Source organism: Lytechinus variegatus, chromosome 2 (assembly GCF_018143015.1).
Source record: "Lytechinus variegatus isolate NC3 chromosome 2, Lvar_3.0, whole genome shotgun sequence".
Classification (NCBI taxonomy): Eukaryota; Metazoa; Echinodermata; class Echinoidea; order Temnopleuroida; family Toxopneustidae; genus Lytechinus; species Lytechinus variegatus.
This window is the reverse complement of record NC_054741.1, coordinates 10466732-10484486: the sequence shown is the minus strand read 5'-3', so window position 1 is coordinate 10484486 and position 17755 is coordinate 10466732. Positions and strand designations below refer to the sequence as shown.

The 17755-nt window shown below is 36.1% G+C and overlaps 1 protein-coding gene across 3 annotated transcripts in view; it reads right to left on the bottom strand.

Moving 5' to 3' along the window:
* LOC121407285 (1-phosphatidylinositol 4,5-bisphosphate phosphodiesterase gamma-1-like) overlaps nt 1-9363 on the bottom strand; it is an 85548-nt gene extending 76185 nt beyond the window's left edge. The window contains exons 1-2 of one of the 3 annotated variants that reach the window (XM_041598267.1): nt 9202-9363; nt 6259-6557 (exon numbers count right to left, since the gene is read on the bottom strand). In XM_041598267.1, coding sequence (XP_041454201.1) covers nt 6259-6451 — 193 coding nt within the window. In that variant the 5' untranslated portion in view covers nt 6452-6557; nt 9202-9363. The remainder of the gene's footprint in view (nt 1-6258; nt 6558-9201) is intronic. The other 2 variants (XM_041598268.1, XM_041598269.1) reach the window with 2 other exon arrangements.
* Between the last annotated feature and the right edge of the window lie 8392 nt (nt 9364-17755).

The following is a 17755-nucleotide window of genomic DNA, read 5'->3' as shown; positions in this document are numbered from 1 at the left end:
ACCTGATTTTTTTCACTCTGTTTTGTTTTCCTCATTTTGTTTTGCATTTTTTGTTGTCATTATACTCTATACTTCATACAGTTTCAGAAACTGAGGATGAAAAGTGTTAAAATGTGTGGGAGGAAGTGCTTTAGTCACTATTCATAATATGAAAAACCAAACAAACAAGTACCTGAACCAAAGACTTGTAAAAATGGACAATTTAAGTTATCAAATAAAGATAAATGTATAATGGAACACTTTAGCCAGTGTATACATGTACCTGCGTATGGATGGAAAGTGCTTTATAATTTAATCATATTTCCCCATCAAGAATCACCATTTTGTCAATAATACAAAATGATTTCCTGATAGAATCAAATCAATTACTGATATCAAGAATTCAATTTCTTCATCAAGAAATACAAGTGGTAATTATGGTTTGCCACATACGTACATCAGTATTTATTAAAATATCCTGGGCCCCGTCATATAAAGAGTTATGATATGATTGATCCAATCAAACACAACTATGGAAAGCCAGCAACGCCAACATCTAAAATGGCATGTTCGCACAAAAAGTGTTCTAGGTACATTCATCTTTGTCTTTCAGTGTGCTCTTGTTTAAAGGGGAATCCAGCCTTGGCCATAGAATGTTGTGTTGGGAAGGAGAAAAATGAATAAAACAGAATGGTGAAAGTTTGAAAGAAATCGGACAAGCAATAAGAAAGTTATAGCTGCTTCAAAATTGAGATCACTAATACCATGTATATTTCAAATTGGCAACTGGGTAAGTAAATTATGACAAGGGGCAAGGACAACTTTCCCATAGGCCATGTACTTTATTATCAGGGATTTGTGGTTTTCTCCTAAGTACCCATTCCCCTGGGGCAGTAATCTAAATATAACCCAGGTAGTATATTGTTTAATGTCCTCATGAAAGAAAAATATAATTTGAAATAAAACTTTTGGGGAAAATGACATTTTAGCCATAATATGTATTGGAGTACATGGAAGAGTAGTCCTTGCCTTACATCACTATGACATCACATAAGCGGCCAATTTGAAGTCTCCATGGGTATTGTGATTACCAATATTTACAACTTTTAAAAATTCATAACTTTCTTGTTATTTGTCCAATATTGTTCAAACTTTCACCTACCAACTTGTCTGATTTTTCTTTTTCTTATAAAAACAAGTTTTTATTTGGGTTGGATTCCGCTTTAATGTCATTGAGCACATTTCTTGCAGAAAAATTATGACAATGATGGATTTCCATATAACTTAGGTTGATTTGATCAATCTCAACTCTGAATTACAAACTGTTCCTATAGTGTAGTGACAGGCCCTATAGCATTGTAGAAGAGCGTGGCAAAAAAATAAATACAGGTCCTTCACGTTAACAACAGGGTACTTCTGACCATTATTTGAACTCTTACTAATTTAAAACCCTTGCACAAGGACCAATTCAAAGCTGCTCACTTCCTTCGTTTCCTCAATGGGCCTTTCATATCTACATTTAATATCAGAAAAGAAACACTTATATTTTATTACAAAAGAACTTTACAAGATTTTTTCATCCCATCAAACCCTTGTGCTTGAAGATTATACATTCTGTCCTGGGTCTAATGATGTTAAAAAAATATCTGCATTTCATTATTAGAGAGGCACCCCCCCCCCCCCTTAGTCTGCAAGCACAGACCTTTAGTTCTCCCAATTTGCATGGTACATAATTCGTAGTCCGAAGTAGTGAGACTAGATTCACTACGTACTATGGCTGCCCCCCCCCCCCGGCTGGCTGAGTAATACTTCATGTCCTCATGGTAATTTTTACAGACAATGGTGAACAGTAGAGTGTGTAGGAAGATATTTTTACAAACATGCGACCGATACAGTATTTACATTATACTTTGGTGCATCCATCTATATTTTGATCAATTTTGGCACAGTCATTAGTACCCACACTTGCGTTTGATTTATAGCCATTTATTTTTCTGGATCTATACAGAAAAAAGGTAGGCCTATTTTACATGAAACCTGAAGTATTTTTTTAGTACTGCTAAAAAGGGACAGCTTTTTTTGTTGGCCAGGAGATGAGGTTGGTTAGCAGAGTTGTCCGGGCAAATGAAGGACGAACGAATACACGTAAGAGGGTCAGAATGTATTCTGTATTAGATCAAATGCCATGGAATATACAGTCATATATTATTCAGGTGAGGAATAGAATAGGTAATCTTCATACATGTACACAACTGAAATGTGTTTACAGAATTAGTGTGGGAGGGCTAATATGATGCCCACCCACTCCCAATTTCTCTATAGAAATGAGAGAGGGAAGAAATATCAGGAAGGATCAGTGAGTGAAATATTTATAACCCTGATGATGACAAACTATAGAAATTTCCCTGATTTAGAAAATTCAATCATTACATTGATTGATCTTACGGAACAAGTCATAATGTAGGCCCAGATGGGGAGGGGTTGTTTTGATGGATTGGGACTAGGTTTTGCGGGGCATCTGTCTTTTCCTTTTCTTGTCATTTTGTTCTTTATTTCATTTCCTTAAGCTTTCTTGAAATAAAAAGCAAGAAAGGACCAACTCAAAATGATGTAAGTAACTGCTCTTGCTATTATATAAGCAATTGGTCTGAATGTGTGCACATACATGTACATGTAGGTTCCCTATGTGGCAATATTGCAAATATCATTTTGAACATTCATAATAGTGCAATAAAGCACACATAGAATGATTTATACTTCTAGGAAGTTAAGCTAAGAACAGCCATATAAATAATAAACGAAATGTTGGACTTAACACAACAGGGTACTTATACCATGGTCACATTTGTTCTACGGCGGCCGTACGGCAAGTCGAAAACAGCCGTTTTAACGTTTGTTTGTACCAGCTACATATAGGTGGTTTTAGTAAAAATGAATAAAACGGCTGTTTTCAACTCGCCGTACGGCCGCCGTAGACCAAATGTGACCATGGAATAAGTTCTGAAGGGCATCATACATGCATTGTAGAACTGTATACATAGTATGGTATGTGTAATGACTAATGTTTTTTCTTGTTCTTTGATTTTACTTGCACCTTGATTGATACATATATACCTGATTTTACTTATTTGTCAGGTCATGATTGTAATTATTCTTATTGCCAATAAAGAATAATCACAATCAATTTTTGTCAGGGTGAAGGCACCTGTTATGCTATTTGGTAAATTATTGTTATAGGAATTGAGAAGTGATTTAATGTGTCAGCATTCAATTAGGACTACATGTACATGTATGTTACAAGACTACAATGATGAAAATTGCATTATGGGTAATGAACTTGTCCAGATTGAGTGGCTGAGGACTTGAATTCTAAATTTTAGAAAATGACTAGATATGCAACAGATTGATCACACTTTGACAACCATTATTTTGCAGGTTCCTGATACATGTACTTAACTTTATACTCTTCACAAGGCTGTTTTCTGATTAATCGCCAGTAATTATCAATGACACTTGAAAATCAGACTTATTAGCCAGGTTCGGAGTGATCGCCCAAAGTGATTTGAAGTGTGTAGGATGAAAATGAAGAATGACGGAGCTTATAGTTTACTCAGAAAGTACATGTGTATGCATGGGCCTTTTCACTCTGATTCACCCAGATGCATTTCATTTATGGATTAAATGGGCCGGGATACTGTCAGGCATTGTATTAGCATTACTTCATGTTTACAAAATGATCAGCCAACAGGGAATGAGCATTATCTCTGAGAGTGCCACCATTTAGCGTTTCACAGAAACTTGTTCTTTCTATTAGACCCAACTCTACACTATGTACATTACCTCAATATACAGTGATTGAGGTAATATATTGGAGAGTTGGATGTAATAGGAAGAACTGGTTTCTGTGAAGCACTGTTTTTTACGTGTGCATGTTACATGTATATCTGAATATACTTCGAGGAATGATGTCATTTAATGCAAAGCAGTGTACATACAGTAATAATCACCTTAACCAAAGAAGCTTGCAAATTTTAAACCAATGATTTATGTACATGTAATAAATAAAAAATAAATAAATAACAAATATATAAGGAAAATTTAAAAAATAATTAAAAAAAAAATTAGTTCACCATCATCACCATTACTTTTACAATGTGGAAATTACTATTGCCATTTCCTACAGTGAAATTATCTCAATAGTTACACAAATCTGCCTAAAAAATTGTCTATTTCCTTTGATATAATTATTGGTAGTGTAGTAATTTTTTAAAAGAACTCAGGTGTTTTTTGAGACATTTTCTAGTAACCTTTTTTTTCTTCGGAACAAAGAAGCATAGTAAAAAATATTTAAAAAAAAAAATCTTAAAGTTTCTGACTACATACTGTACATGTATGCTGCGAAAAACTACTGATTTTCACACCAATTCAAGAGTATACTGGTGTAACAAATCAACATGATTGCAGAGATGCAAAGTTCAAAGACCAGCTATGTATGAGATTTTTTGTGAACTTGAGTGAGATCACAGACATTGTGTACAATGTATATGGGGATAGGCTGTGATAGTTGCGTGAGACAGATTTGAGGGGATGAACAAGAGTCCAAAATGCTTGAGTCTCACACATAATGCGTGAGACTTGGTAGCTCTGTGATTATTAACAGTAGAATGCCTTTTTAACCAAATTTTCCAACATGACTATTGAGTTAAATGCTTTGGTTGGTTATAATTTCATCATGGTACCTCTTTTGGTATTTCATGTTACTGTTATTTATGTTCATCTGCCCTGCTTGAGAAAGGAAGGGCCATCATGTCATGGGCTCTCTTTTACTATTTATTATTCAGTTTCTAAAATGTGTCTGAAAAACTTTAACACTATTTGTTTATTGATATTCATTTAATAAAGTGATGTAGATTATTAATGAGAAACTATAAGCTCTGAATCCTTCAAACAAATCGGAAGTGGGCATGAACACACTGCAGAAACTTAGTCATACTGAACTACAATCTACTGGACATTATAATGAAACTAATTAGCAATGTGGCTTTGAAGAACAATCCCAAACATACTGACCAGTTGGTTTCATTCGCTGTTAAAGGACTTCAAACACTGCTCTATCCACAGCTACACTTAAAAACATGGGAAATGACACGCATCATACTACCCTAGAAGATTTCTATTAATTACCGGAGTATCACAATTTGACAAATACACTGTAAAGACAAGCACAATTGTAATTAGATTCTAAAAGATCAAAACTCTTATCATAAGATTAATTCTTGTCTTAGAGTCCATATAAAAAATGAATATTTGCAGTACAAATGATCAGCATTCATCCAGACTTTTATATGAAGGATATAAAGATGCGAAACATTTTAACAGAAAAAGAATTCTAAATCTTACCATAGATTTGCAATGTTATATGAGACACAATTTCCATTTTCATTAAAAGGCAGTGTCTTATATTTCTGCTCTAAATTTGAAATTAGAGGAGGAATTGCATGAGAACTAGATGCTTGTGTCATCAATTTTATGAGACAAGCTTCTCTCTGTTGCTTCCTGCCAAACTTTTGATACAGACATTCAATTAAAGTGTAATATCTATCGGTTAGTCAAGAGATATCACAGTTTACAGAACACCTTTCAGATATGTGCATGCTCATTTCAAATATTGCATCTCTCTGATGCAGTACACATTTTGAATATTCCCCAGACTGAAAAAGATTTGACAATTTTATGTCAGATATACCACTGGTGTCTGGCCTTTTCTCCCCTCTCTCTCTCTCTTTGTTGTTCTTCTTCCTTCTCATTTCTCCACTTCCCACCCCTGTTTATACATGTATATATTCTTTAGTTTTTCTTGTTAGCTCAGCGCGGCAGAGGGACGAGACTGTGTGCATGTATCTTGCCGAAATCTTCACAACTCGTTCACTGTCGGGCCAAGTGAATCTTTATTTTCAGTTCGTAACTGATTTTAATGTACTCACTTGTTATCTTACTTATCGCTTATGAAGTTCAAAATATGACAACATAATTAATATGACTACCCCAGCCAATCAAAATCAAGGTTACCATGGTAGTTGCCATAATGGCAAAGTTACAACAATTGTAACTCTTTATGAAACGAGCCCCAGATTTTTAATGTTCTTGATTTCGTTCCAACGAAAGGGTTACCAGCCATTTGCAAAGGCCTTGTAACTTAAGAACAGCTTTATGAAACACACACACCAGTTGTCTATTTATTCTATCGATGAAATATTAAAATTAATTTAGTTGACTCACTTGCTCCTTCAGTTCGTCCTCCCTGCCTCCTCCATACAACCTGCCTGGTCTCCATGTTGACCTCGAAAGACTTCCGCTCGGGTCTCTTGCGACCATAGAATCGGGTCAAGAGCGTACCAAGGGCCAGGTTGTGCTGCATGCTGTGTATGTCCTGTTCGGTTAGCTCCATGGTGCCGTTCTGTATCACCGCCATCTTCCAGCACCAGCAGTCAACACCAATGACCCCTCAAGGATCCTCTGTACGGCTCACCCGTCACAGCAGCAATGGCTGATTAAGATTCCCAAGCTCCACAAACAATCTACAAAGAACAAGAGAATGGAGATTTTTTTTTACCCCTCAGGACTATGTGCAAAATAATTAGACCAGTGTTTCACTAAGATTTAAAGTCACACTAGTCTTAAGTTACATTTAATGGACCTTTAAGTTTAATCACCATTACTTTTTCCCAAAGGGAAATCCACCAATTGAGTGGTATGCAATTACAAGACTTTTCAGAATACCAAGTCTTGTCACTACTCAATTAAGCCTTTGCACAGTCGCAATTCATACTATTGAAATTAGTAAGGCAAGGGAGAGACTAATATTATTTAGACTCTGTTTGGAGTTTTTTCTTTTTTTTTTAAATACTTTCTCCCCCTACACAGAAGGATAGCCATCATGCATGCAGTGTGAGGAATCATATAATTCATGATATTTATCGGCTGATCCAAGTATTTTACGATTCATATTTATCAGCCAATGCAAGTATTTTTTTTTATCTAAGTTGGCACTGCTCATGATATTGTCGCCCTCTAACCATGTCTTGTATCTAGGCTACGATTACAAAGATTTTGACTTAGAAAGGCTGCATTTTGAGGCTGTCACAAGAAATGCGAAATTTCATTTTTTTTCCACCATTGTGAGTCGGATTTTGTAAATAATGTCTGTCTATGCATTAGACGTGTAAAGTTTATGTTCATTGCGTATCTCTTTAACTAGAATTGCGCAGATACGCTAATGCGTAGATGTACCTCGAGCGAAGTTCATGCAGGCTCCACTTCACTACCGCTACACTACACTCCATCTACCCGAACTTTGGGACCGTGAACTCGATCTGATATTCCGAGTGACAAAGGTGGGATCAAAAAGTTATTTGTTGTAAAAATTAAAGAAAAAAATATAACGAGAATTCCAGTTTAGCTTTTTGGAGCTGCAAGAGGAATTATCGCATCAAGTAAAAGTAGCGTAATGTCTTACTCTTCACCCTTATTTCACTCTGTGTCCATCCTCCGGTTATCCTCAAAATTGGTGATTTTGGGCCAGTATCTAATTCCTCACACGTATTATTCATTACCGATTTCAAAACATCGCATGCGATCGGTCGCAGGCCAATTTATATTATATTGGATGTCTCAGAAAATACCAGAAATATTCGAAGAGTTTGGGAAAATATTCCACTGATTCTTGGGATCAGGGAATGCCTGCACGAACTTCGCTTGAGGTAGTGCAGACGTAGACAAGGGGGACTGCGCAGACTTAGGGGAACTTGCCATACCATATACTTACAACCCATTTACATTTAAGTTTGGGCTCAGTCAAAAGTAACCTTAAGAAAACAAGTATATTTTGGAGCAACATTGCTGTCTCCAAAATACTCGGTGCGCATAGTCATAGATGGCAGAGCGATGGCATACTTCGGTCTCTGTTATGTTGGTTGTTCCGCTGAACTCCGTTGTCTCCACTCACCAAATACAGAGATCGAAGTTCTAGCTTGAATCGTACAGGGACTCAATCAGTCAATGGACATATGTTTATGTCATGTATGTATTAAGTTCAGATAAAACAGGGAAGTGAAGTTGCACAACAGCCAAAGTAAGTTAAGTCACTGTTTTTTCCCCTTTTATGTTGATTTTTCCCCGGTTTTGGTGCATTTCAGGCCAAAACGGCATGATAATCTTTAATTTGGTATGGTCAGTTCCCCCATATCTGCACGGTCTCTCAAGTTTGCGCGCCCGCATATCTGCGCGATTCTAGTAAAAGAAGATATGCAACGCGCACGAACTTTACACAATACATAGGCAGGTATTCATTAAAAAATCCGACTCAAAATGGTGGAAAAAAAATGAATTCAGGGCATTTCATGTGACGGCCTCAAAATGCAGCCTTTGTCATCAAAATCCCCGAATCGTGTGCAAAGTGAATGAGTGCGCAGACATGGGGTACCATTTTTTTTTCAATCTGAAAATGACTGCCCGAGGTTTTTTCAAGAAAATCTTATATTTTCTTTCATTTTTAATGAGAAATTTGGTACACTTACTCTTAATAATGTAAGGAACACTATTAACCAAAAGATTTTGTGAAATGAGAAGAAATTCATGTTAAATCTGAACTCAAATTGTTAGGTGCGCAGACTTGGGGCCCACCATCATACAGTTCTTTTTATATATTTTTATGACATAAAGACAAAAATTGATAAGCCCCATTGGGGATTTTGCATTGTTAACCCCCTATTTGGCCCTAATGCAATGGTGGCTGCACGATAGCGAGCCGTCTGTGTACGAGGATAATTTTTTTTTTAATTAAAAATGTTTAAAAAAACTCCAATGACGCGACGGTCATGAAATAGAATAATAGACAACTGCCAGCTGCCTACACAGGTCCAACCGTCCCTGGCTCCATGGAGAGTAAGCCTACGTTTATTACAATGATTTTTACTCTCCCGGAGCCTCCTGGCTAATCATACAGTTGCCACAATCTACCACACAGACTATGTTGACTTCCTGCCGGCGCTGCGGCCAAAAATTACCACTGCCACTTGCACTGACTAAGTTAGATCACAAATGAACTGATGAAACACACACGTTCACTTCATCACATCGGATTTTTTTACTTTCTTGCGCTGGATTTGTAAATACTGCAGTTTCTTTGATATCAGAAACGATGAAAAATACAAAATGCCTTACCATATAACTTACTGTTGACCTGAAACATTAGAATAATCAAGTTCAACACTATTTCCTAAAGTTGTATGACGGTGATACTGCAGAGTCTCACTTAGTCCTATTCGTATACAATGGTGTGGCGCTGGCCATAGATCTATATAATGTTTATCAGTTTTACTTCCGTCTTAGTGTTCTTGGTTGAACTAAAGAGGGAGCTCAATGCGATCAGTTCTACGAGTTTGTTGATCTGAGATTTCGGATGATAGAGGGGAGGGGGCATGACCCTGGGAAGCAGGGGAGCACCTCCAAGATTTTCCACAAGGGGTGCTTCGTGTATTATTTTCATTAGGCAGCACCCCCTCCTCTGGGATTCTGGTAGGTGGGTAAAATTTGAGAAATGTATGTAAAATGGCCAACATTATGTGTTGAAACCCTTTTGATTGTTTTTTGCTTGTCAAATGTTGTGGTACCAAAACGACCTTCAATTTAAAGTGAACCTCTTCAAATTTACTTTAGCACCCCCACCCCCCCCCCAAAAAAAAAAAAAGTTGCCATGGCCCTGGGAGGGGAAAGGAAAAGGGAGTGAGGAACTAGAAAAGGGGAAAAGATGAAGAGAAAGAATATGGAAAGGAAGAAGAAACCACAATAAATATCAGGAGATTTCTTTAAAGAAAGTTTTATAGCAGGGTTTAGTGGGCGACTATAATTATGTCGGTTATTTACCACTTACCAATAAATTGCACGCCCGCCGGGATTGCACAATATACTTTTTTTGTTAACCGCACCAAAAACCGTTAGTTTTATAAAAACAATTAAACTATCACTTAGTGTCATTTTCATTTTCCTACTTTGATATCATGCGATGTTTGTCTGTCATTTTGACAAACTTAATATTGTGATTACTCCCATCTATCCGCCTCCTTGCCCTTTCATACCCTACTGGGATTCATGGGGCCGATCAGGTGAAGCCCCCCCCCCCCCAGAAAAAAGGGGAAAGGGAACTTGAGGAGGGAAGAAAGGCGAGGAGAAAGGAGGAAGGTGAAAGAAGGGAAGGGGAGTGAGAAGGGAATGAAAGGAATGGGGGAAAGTGAAGAAGAGAAGGAAAAGAATGGAAAGGGACGGGAAGAATGAAGAGTAAGAGATAAACATGAGAAGAAAGATAAGGAAAAGTTGAAAATAAAATATAATAGAGGGACTCTCAGAGAAAGACTTGAAGCAAAAGAAGAAAAAGAGATAAGGGTGAATGGAAAAGAGAAGCAAAAGAAAGGAAATGGGGTAAAGGGAAAACGGGGAAAAGGAGTGAGGAACAAGAAAAGGGGAAAAGATGAAGAGAAATAATACGAAATGGAAGAAGAAGAAACCAGAATAAGGAAAATCAAGAGATTTCCTTTAAAAAAAGCTTACAGCAAGGTTTAGTAGGCGACCAGGCAAATAATTATATCGGTTATTTACCACTCATCGATAAATATTGCACACCGGGATTGTACCGTATACTTTTTGTATACCGCACCCAAAATCTCCGAGTCTGCTCAAGGAAAGAGTATAATTCTCAAATTGTGATACTATCAGTTTGCGTGATTCAATTTCCTAGTTTGATATTGTGAGGTTTGTCTGTCACTAAAAGAAAGTTATATATATATATATATATATATATATATATATATATATATATATATTGTAAAGAAATGGATGAAGAGAACAATGGTAGGCGTAGCTTAAATCAAGGTTCCCCAGAGCTATGTGATGCCGATTGGTTAGGGCGAACCCAATCCGATTGACCGTCAGATAGACAGATTTTCGACACTATAGGCTTGTCATTGTACTTCTAAACCCACCTTCACCTGACAAAGGAAATTATAATTGGTATAGTGTCGGAAATCTGTCTATCTGACGGTCAATCGGATTGGGTTCGCCCTAACCACTATAACCCGTCTCTGTGGTCTAGTGGTTAAGGCACCGGCGTTCAAAGCTGGGGGCCCGGGTTCGATTCCCGGCAGAGACATTTTTTCGGCATCACCAAGTTTTCCAAAGGGTAGATAGCTCTGGGGAACCTTGATTTAAGCTAAGCCTACCATTGTTCTCTTCATCCATTTCTTTACAATATTTAAATAAAAAGGGTTGCCAAAAGCTGTTGTACATGTATTACTTTACACATGTATATATAAATATATATATATTCACGAATCTTCCCTGAAGAAGGTAGAGGTCTACCGAAAATTTGGAGAGTGAATAAAGAACTTAATTGTTGGCATTACAAAAACTGCATTACTCGTGAATTTGTTTCACATTCCTGATGTCTTTTTATTGCCAATACGTGGAAAACCAAGATGCTTATATATATATATATATATATATACAGTGCGTCCCAGAATAAACGAAACCGAGATTTAGCGATCATTTATCATAACTAAATCATAAATAGAATATACAAATGACCTACCAATTTAAAGCTTAGAATCTCCTCTTTCATCTAATATTACTTAGGTTATTTCTTATTCACGCATGAGTGAGCAAAAACAATTTGAAGAAAGGATACCAAAAACTCATTTTGCGGGGGGTATCTGGGTTTCAAAAAGAAAACCACATTTCTGAAAAGTTCAATATCTGCTCTTTAATTTGGTACCTCAATTACAGAATTTGGTCAAGAAATAAAAAAGTTCTGGTCATTTGAAATAAGGCTTGTATTTCCATAATTTCATGAGATAAACGTGTTTTCACCGGTTTCCCACAGAAGCTTTCGCATGGTGAACAAAAGATTTAATGCATGGCTGATCGTCAACAAAACGGAGTGTCGAGTGAGTTAGAAAGCCAGCCTGGAGAACCTCTTCATTTTATGAAATTATTGAAATTAAAGCCTTATTTCAAATGACCAGAACTTTGTTATTTCTTGACCATTTTCTGTAATTTAGGTACCAAATTAAAGAGCAGATATTGAACTTTTCAGAAATGTGGTTTTCTTTTTGAAACCCAGATACCCCCCGCCAAATGAGTTTTTGGTATCCTTTCTTCAAATTGTTTTTGCTCACTCATGCGTGAATAAGAAATAATCTAAGTAATATCAGATGAAAGAGGGGATTCTAAGCTTTAAATTGGTAGGTCATTTGTCTGTTTTATTTATGATTAAGTTATGATAAATGATCGCTAAATCTCGGTTTCGTTTTTTCTGGGACGCACTGTATATATATATATATATTGACAAACTTCATATTGTGATTAATCCCATCTATCCGCCTCCTTGCCCTTTCTTACCTTACATGGATTCATGGGGACTATAGGCAAAAAAAATGGGGAAAGAAAAGGTAGGGAGAAAAGTAAGGAGGAAGGCAAGGGGAGTGAGAAGGGAATGAAAGGAATGGGGGAAAGTGAAGAAGAGAAGGAAAAGAATGGAAAGGGGAGGGGAAGAATTAAAGGAGTAAAAAGATAGACAACAGAAGAAGAAAGATAAGGAAAAGTTGAAAACAAAATAGAATAGAAGGACTCTTATAGAGAAAGACATGCAAAAGAAGGAAAAGATATAGGGGAATCAAATGAATGGAAAAGAGAAGCAAAATAAAGAAAAAAGAAACGGGGAAAACGGGACAAAGGCAGTTTAAAGATGAACGCCCTTTGCCCAGGCCTTACGTTGATGTATAAATAAAGGACAGGGTTTGCTAAGGCAAGGGCCTCACCCTCCCCCCTCCAGAAAAAAGGAAGGAGAGAAGTACTGGAAGAGAATTTGGGAAAGGAAAAGTGGAAGTGAAAGTGGAAATGGGGGGGGGGGAGACCGTGCCGAAAAGGCCTTGCAACATTTCAGATATAACGGAGATGGAAAAGGAAAAAAAAATGAGTACAGGAACGTAACTAAAATTCAATTTATATATTAATGAAAAGCGTGAATCTCTGAGGCTTAAAGCCCTTGTCGCCTCTTTAACCAAATTAAATAGATTTGCAAGGGAAATAAAAGATATAGGTGGACCCTGGGGCTCAAGAGGCCACTGTCCCCTATAGCGCGAAAAGGGGACAGCAAAGGGAAATAAGATCAGGGGGGACGAAAAGTAAGGGAAGGAAAAGGAAAAGAAGAGGAATCAAAGATAAAAGGGAAGAAAATGAGAGAGCAAACTTTGGCAAAAAGCAAAGCTTGTCACTAAGAAAAAATAGATAAATGAAAAATAAAAATCCGCTCGCGTTTCGGACTGCTTCTTCTTCATTTGTTCTCTATACCCTTTTACCACCGTTTTGGGGCCTAGTTGTGGTTAAGAGATGCAGCGCTCATTCATCCAGGTCTCTCCCTAAATTTGATTTTTTTTCTCCCCTTTTTAACCTTCGCCCTTTTTTTGGATGAGGTTTGTGAGTGCAAGATAGTGTCGATCCCGGCCTCATTCTTCCTTCTCCATTTGTCTTTTCTCCTCCCCTTTCTCTCTGCTCTTCCCACTTCCTTTCCTTCTCTACTTACTGTATATGATATAACAGGAGGCAACGCCTCCCTGCAGGCTCCCATTTTGCGAGGAAAAATAAGTTTCAACTGTTTTATTTTCCTATCACACTAATTTTTCAACACATTTTGATATATAGGCCTATACATGTTCTAACATTTTATTTCTTTCTGTCTTTACTTTCTTGTACTTTCCTTTGTGCTCTTTCTCTATCATACTCTCTTTATTGTTAAGAATAGGAACAAGGTAATTTTGGCCCCAACTTTTCAATCTCCCCCTCCCATTCACCCTATTTTTGTTTTGTTAAGGGGATGCAGGACCATTCGCTACTGCATATTCCCCTCCCCCCCTCGTCAATATTCCTTATTTCCTCTCCCTCTTTCCTGTTATCTCTTTCACTTTCCCCATCTCTCTGTTTTATTGTGGGGGGGGGGGGTAAAGAGACTCACACATCCCCTTTGATGCTTAAGGCACTAATAGTGTCTTGACTAATTCTTGACACAAGGGTTTCTGTATCTGTGTGTATATTTGGTTTATATTCACTTGGTCTAATACCATTTTGGCCAAACCTACTTTCTACTATTAAGTGTTCTACACAATCCTTGGCCTACCAGTATTTTTTTTTAAAGTTTGTCATACGAAAAAAGTTCATGAAAAGTTAATCTATAAACACTGAATGGGGTAAGGTCAAGTGGACATTAGTTAATGTGACCGTTAGTGAGCAAACAATTTCTAATAAAAGACATGGGCCAGATTTCACAAAAATATATAAAAAACATCATTTTTATGATCAAATTACTTTTAGCCTATTAAAAAGCAGGGTTTAGGTAACCAATAAAAGTAGCTTGTTACTTGCACTCAATAAGAAGCTTCATTGGCTCCAGATTTTTCATGTAACCTTTTTTTCAATTTAATCAATTAGTGTTTACTTAAAAACCACTGTTTTCTTTTTTTTTTCTTTCTACATATCAAATACTGGAATGTTGAATTGTGTGACAAAGATCTATACTCAGTCAATTTTTCAAGAATTCCTGGGATGCTAAACAAGCAACAACAAAGACATTCACATATTGTACATATGAGATCGTCTCAACATATTAACATATTTAATTAAATCTGAGTGAATACATAGAGTTCATGTTTACATGAAGACCTAGCTGTACAGGAAATGTATGGCAACTAAATTTCCTTTAAATTAAGGAGAATGATGGATGGAGTATCATATATCAAGAAAAAAAATCTATCAACATCATTTTTTAAGCAACAAGGCCAGATGAAGTTTGCATGAGATAAACCTTGCAAATTGGAGTCTGTGGACTCAATTTCCATAATTCTGGAAAACAAACCCTTTTCAAAAGAAAAAAAGTTAATAAAAATTGAAAAATTAAGTTGTTTGTACCACATAGAAACCAGAATCCAAATCAAGTGATATATTTATGCTTTTTGGGAAAATGTTACTAAACATACAAATGAATAAATCAAATAAATGAGAAAATATATAAGTAACTATAAATAAACAAATAGGGAATGAATCATAAAAACATAAATACATAATAAAATGAATGATCCTTTAATTAAAGGTGTTTTCCAAGTATGCATGTGCAATTTGCATACATTTGTCTGCTTTATTTAGTAGACAGAAGTTTATTTATCCTCCACAGTTTAACTGAGGGAGAGCGAACTGACCAACACTGTCTGTGGTCTCTGATTGACTGTGTATTAAAAATAACTAGTCCAACTCAGAAAAATGTTGATTTGAGTCAATAGAGAACAATCAGACAAGCATTATAAAATGTTAAGCAATGGTAATTCAACATGTTCAAGGAGAAATAAAATTTTGTTTCACAGGACAATGAGAATATTAGAATTTTTCATATTTCATATAATAAAATACAAAAGAAATATTGAGTGGATGATGTCATCAGTCTCCTCATTTGCATACCGACCAGGATGTGCATATTTGTGAAATTATGCAAAACTTTAAAATATCATAACTTTCTTATTTTAAATCCAATTTTAATAAACTTTTCAGTGTTATGCTTGTTGGATTTTTCTCGTTTTACTCAAATCGACTTTTCGTTGGGGTGGACTTGTCCTTTAAAATACTTTTTTTTAATAATTTTAATACAGATCATAAATTGGCTTTTAAATTTCATTTCTGTAAGGAAACTAAAAGTGTTTTGAGAGGAAAATTACCATTCTTGTTTTTCTTCTTGGTAACTTAATTATTGTGGTATCCATGTATTAAGTATCATATTGGTGTGGTAGCATTCAAGTGGAACTATATTATAAGACTACACTGCTGATAATGTTGCAGTATGGGTCAGGAATCTGACCAGATTTGAGTAGCTGAGAACTTATGGTGGTGCTATATAAGGCTGCTGGTTCGTATTTGGTTTTAAACATTAACATGGGGAAAGTTTCAGATGAATTAACAATTATACATGAATTTAAATTTCAAGCAGGTTTCCAAACTATGCCCTAAGGATTTCACTACAATTATATTCCAGCTTAAGAGCATGTATTTGGTATCAACAAGATATCATCAATACAATAATGTATCATTCAGCACATACAACTGTGAGCTTAAGTAAAACCAAATGTTTATAACGATATTTATTTATAGTACAGCACATACTTTATCATGTATTTAAACATCTGAAGTCTCAATGTGCCTCTTAAAGGGGTAGTCTGGGCTGAAATTATACAGTGCGTATCAAAAAAAAGTTTACACTTCGAAAAAACCCTGGGAATTAAAAAATATACAGCATGTGGGTAATTTTTTCACATATGATCTTGGGTTTGGGTCTCATCTATCCAATGAAATTAAAAGTTTTGACAGAATGTTACACTTGAGTGAGCACTGTCCATTTTTGTAAAGCTCGCAGAAATCTGTTTGCGCAGAAATGCTTGTTTTCAGGCTGTGTCAAGGGGAAAGGGCGAAATCAAACTTATCCTGCACAACATTTCTCATACTATTCCTTTGCTCTTTTAGTCAATTGAAATAAAACGGATACATTCAAGCATTTAGTAATAATTTTGCCACCCAAATTGAAATTTCAACACTTAGTAAGCACAAACTTTACCCTTTTGTCCCAGCTGGATCTGAGGACACAACTGAATCTGAACAAAAGTTTATATCAGACATCTCCAGCATTTTTCACTAAAATTTTATCATTTAAAGTGGGTTTACATTTCATTTTTCATTTGATAGTTGTATCTCCACACTTTTCCGAAGCTTGGCAATGATAAAGAAAATGGAAATCAAGCCTAAGCCATTTCATGTAAATCACAGCTCAGTGTAAAGCAAATATCGTCACGATGGCCTCAGTGTGTGGGGAAAGTGGGGCGGGGCGCAATCCACTCTTCAAAGTGTTTTGGGCAAGGAAACAAGTTTAAAAAAGGTAAAATATATCTTCAAATCAATGTTACGAGCTAAATTCCACTTTTTCTTCATGACTAAGGTCTACCTTTATTCGTATAACTATTTCAAAGTTCTGCGCAAATCATTTTGCACTAACTTTTCAAAAGTGAGTGGTGCTCACTCAAGTGGAAATATTTTTCGACAGTTATATCGTCATTTGCTTAAATGGATCAGTACCAATGTTAAAATGTTCAGAATATTACAAATATATAATTTTACAGGATTTTTTCTATGTGTAAACTTTTTTTGATACGCACTGTATATATCGAAATAAAAAAAGTTTACAGAGCAAATGCTGAAAAAAATCATAAAAGTCTGAAAGCAAATAGCGAAGCTATTGAATTTGAGTCTTATATATTGTGAAATGAATTCACACCAGGTGTGTGTTTCATAAAGCTGTTCGTAAGTTAAGAGCGACTTTAAGAATGACTGGTGATCCCTTCTTATGGTAAGTGGTACATTGAATTGGCGATGCCTTTAGCGCGTAAGAAAGGATCACCAGTCGTTCTTAAAGTCGCTCTTAACTTACGAACAGCTTTATGAAACTGCCCCCAGGTACTTATTTACCTTACTGTACTTGGGTGAAGTAAGGTAAATGTAGATAAGGCTTAATCTCTTGCTAAGGGACATTACTGCATGTGAAACACAACCCAAGGTCCTATGACATAAAGACTTGTTATAATAATATAATCAGGGGGGTGTTTCACAAAGATTTAAGTATGATTTAAGTGGCACTTAA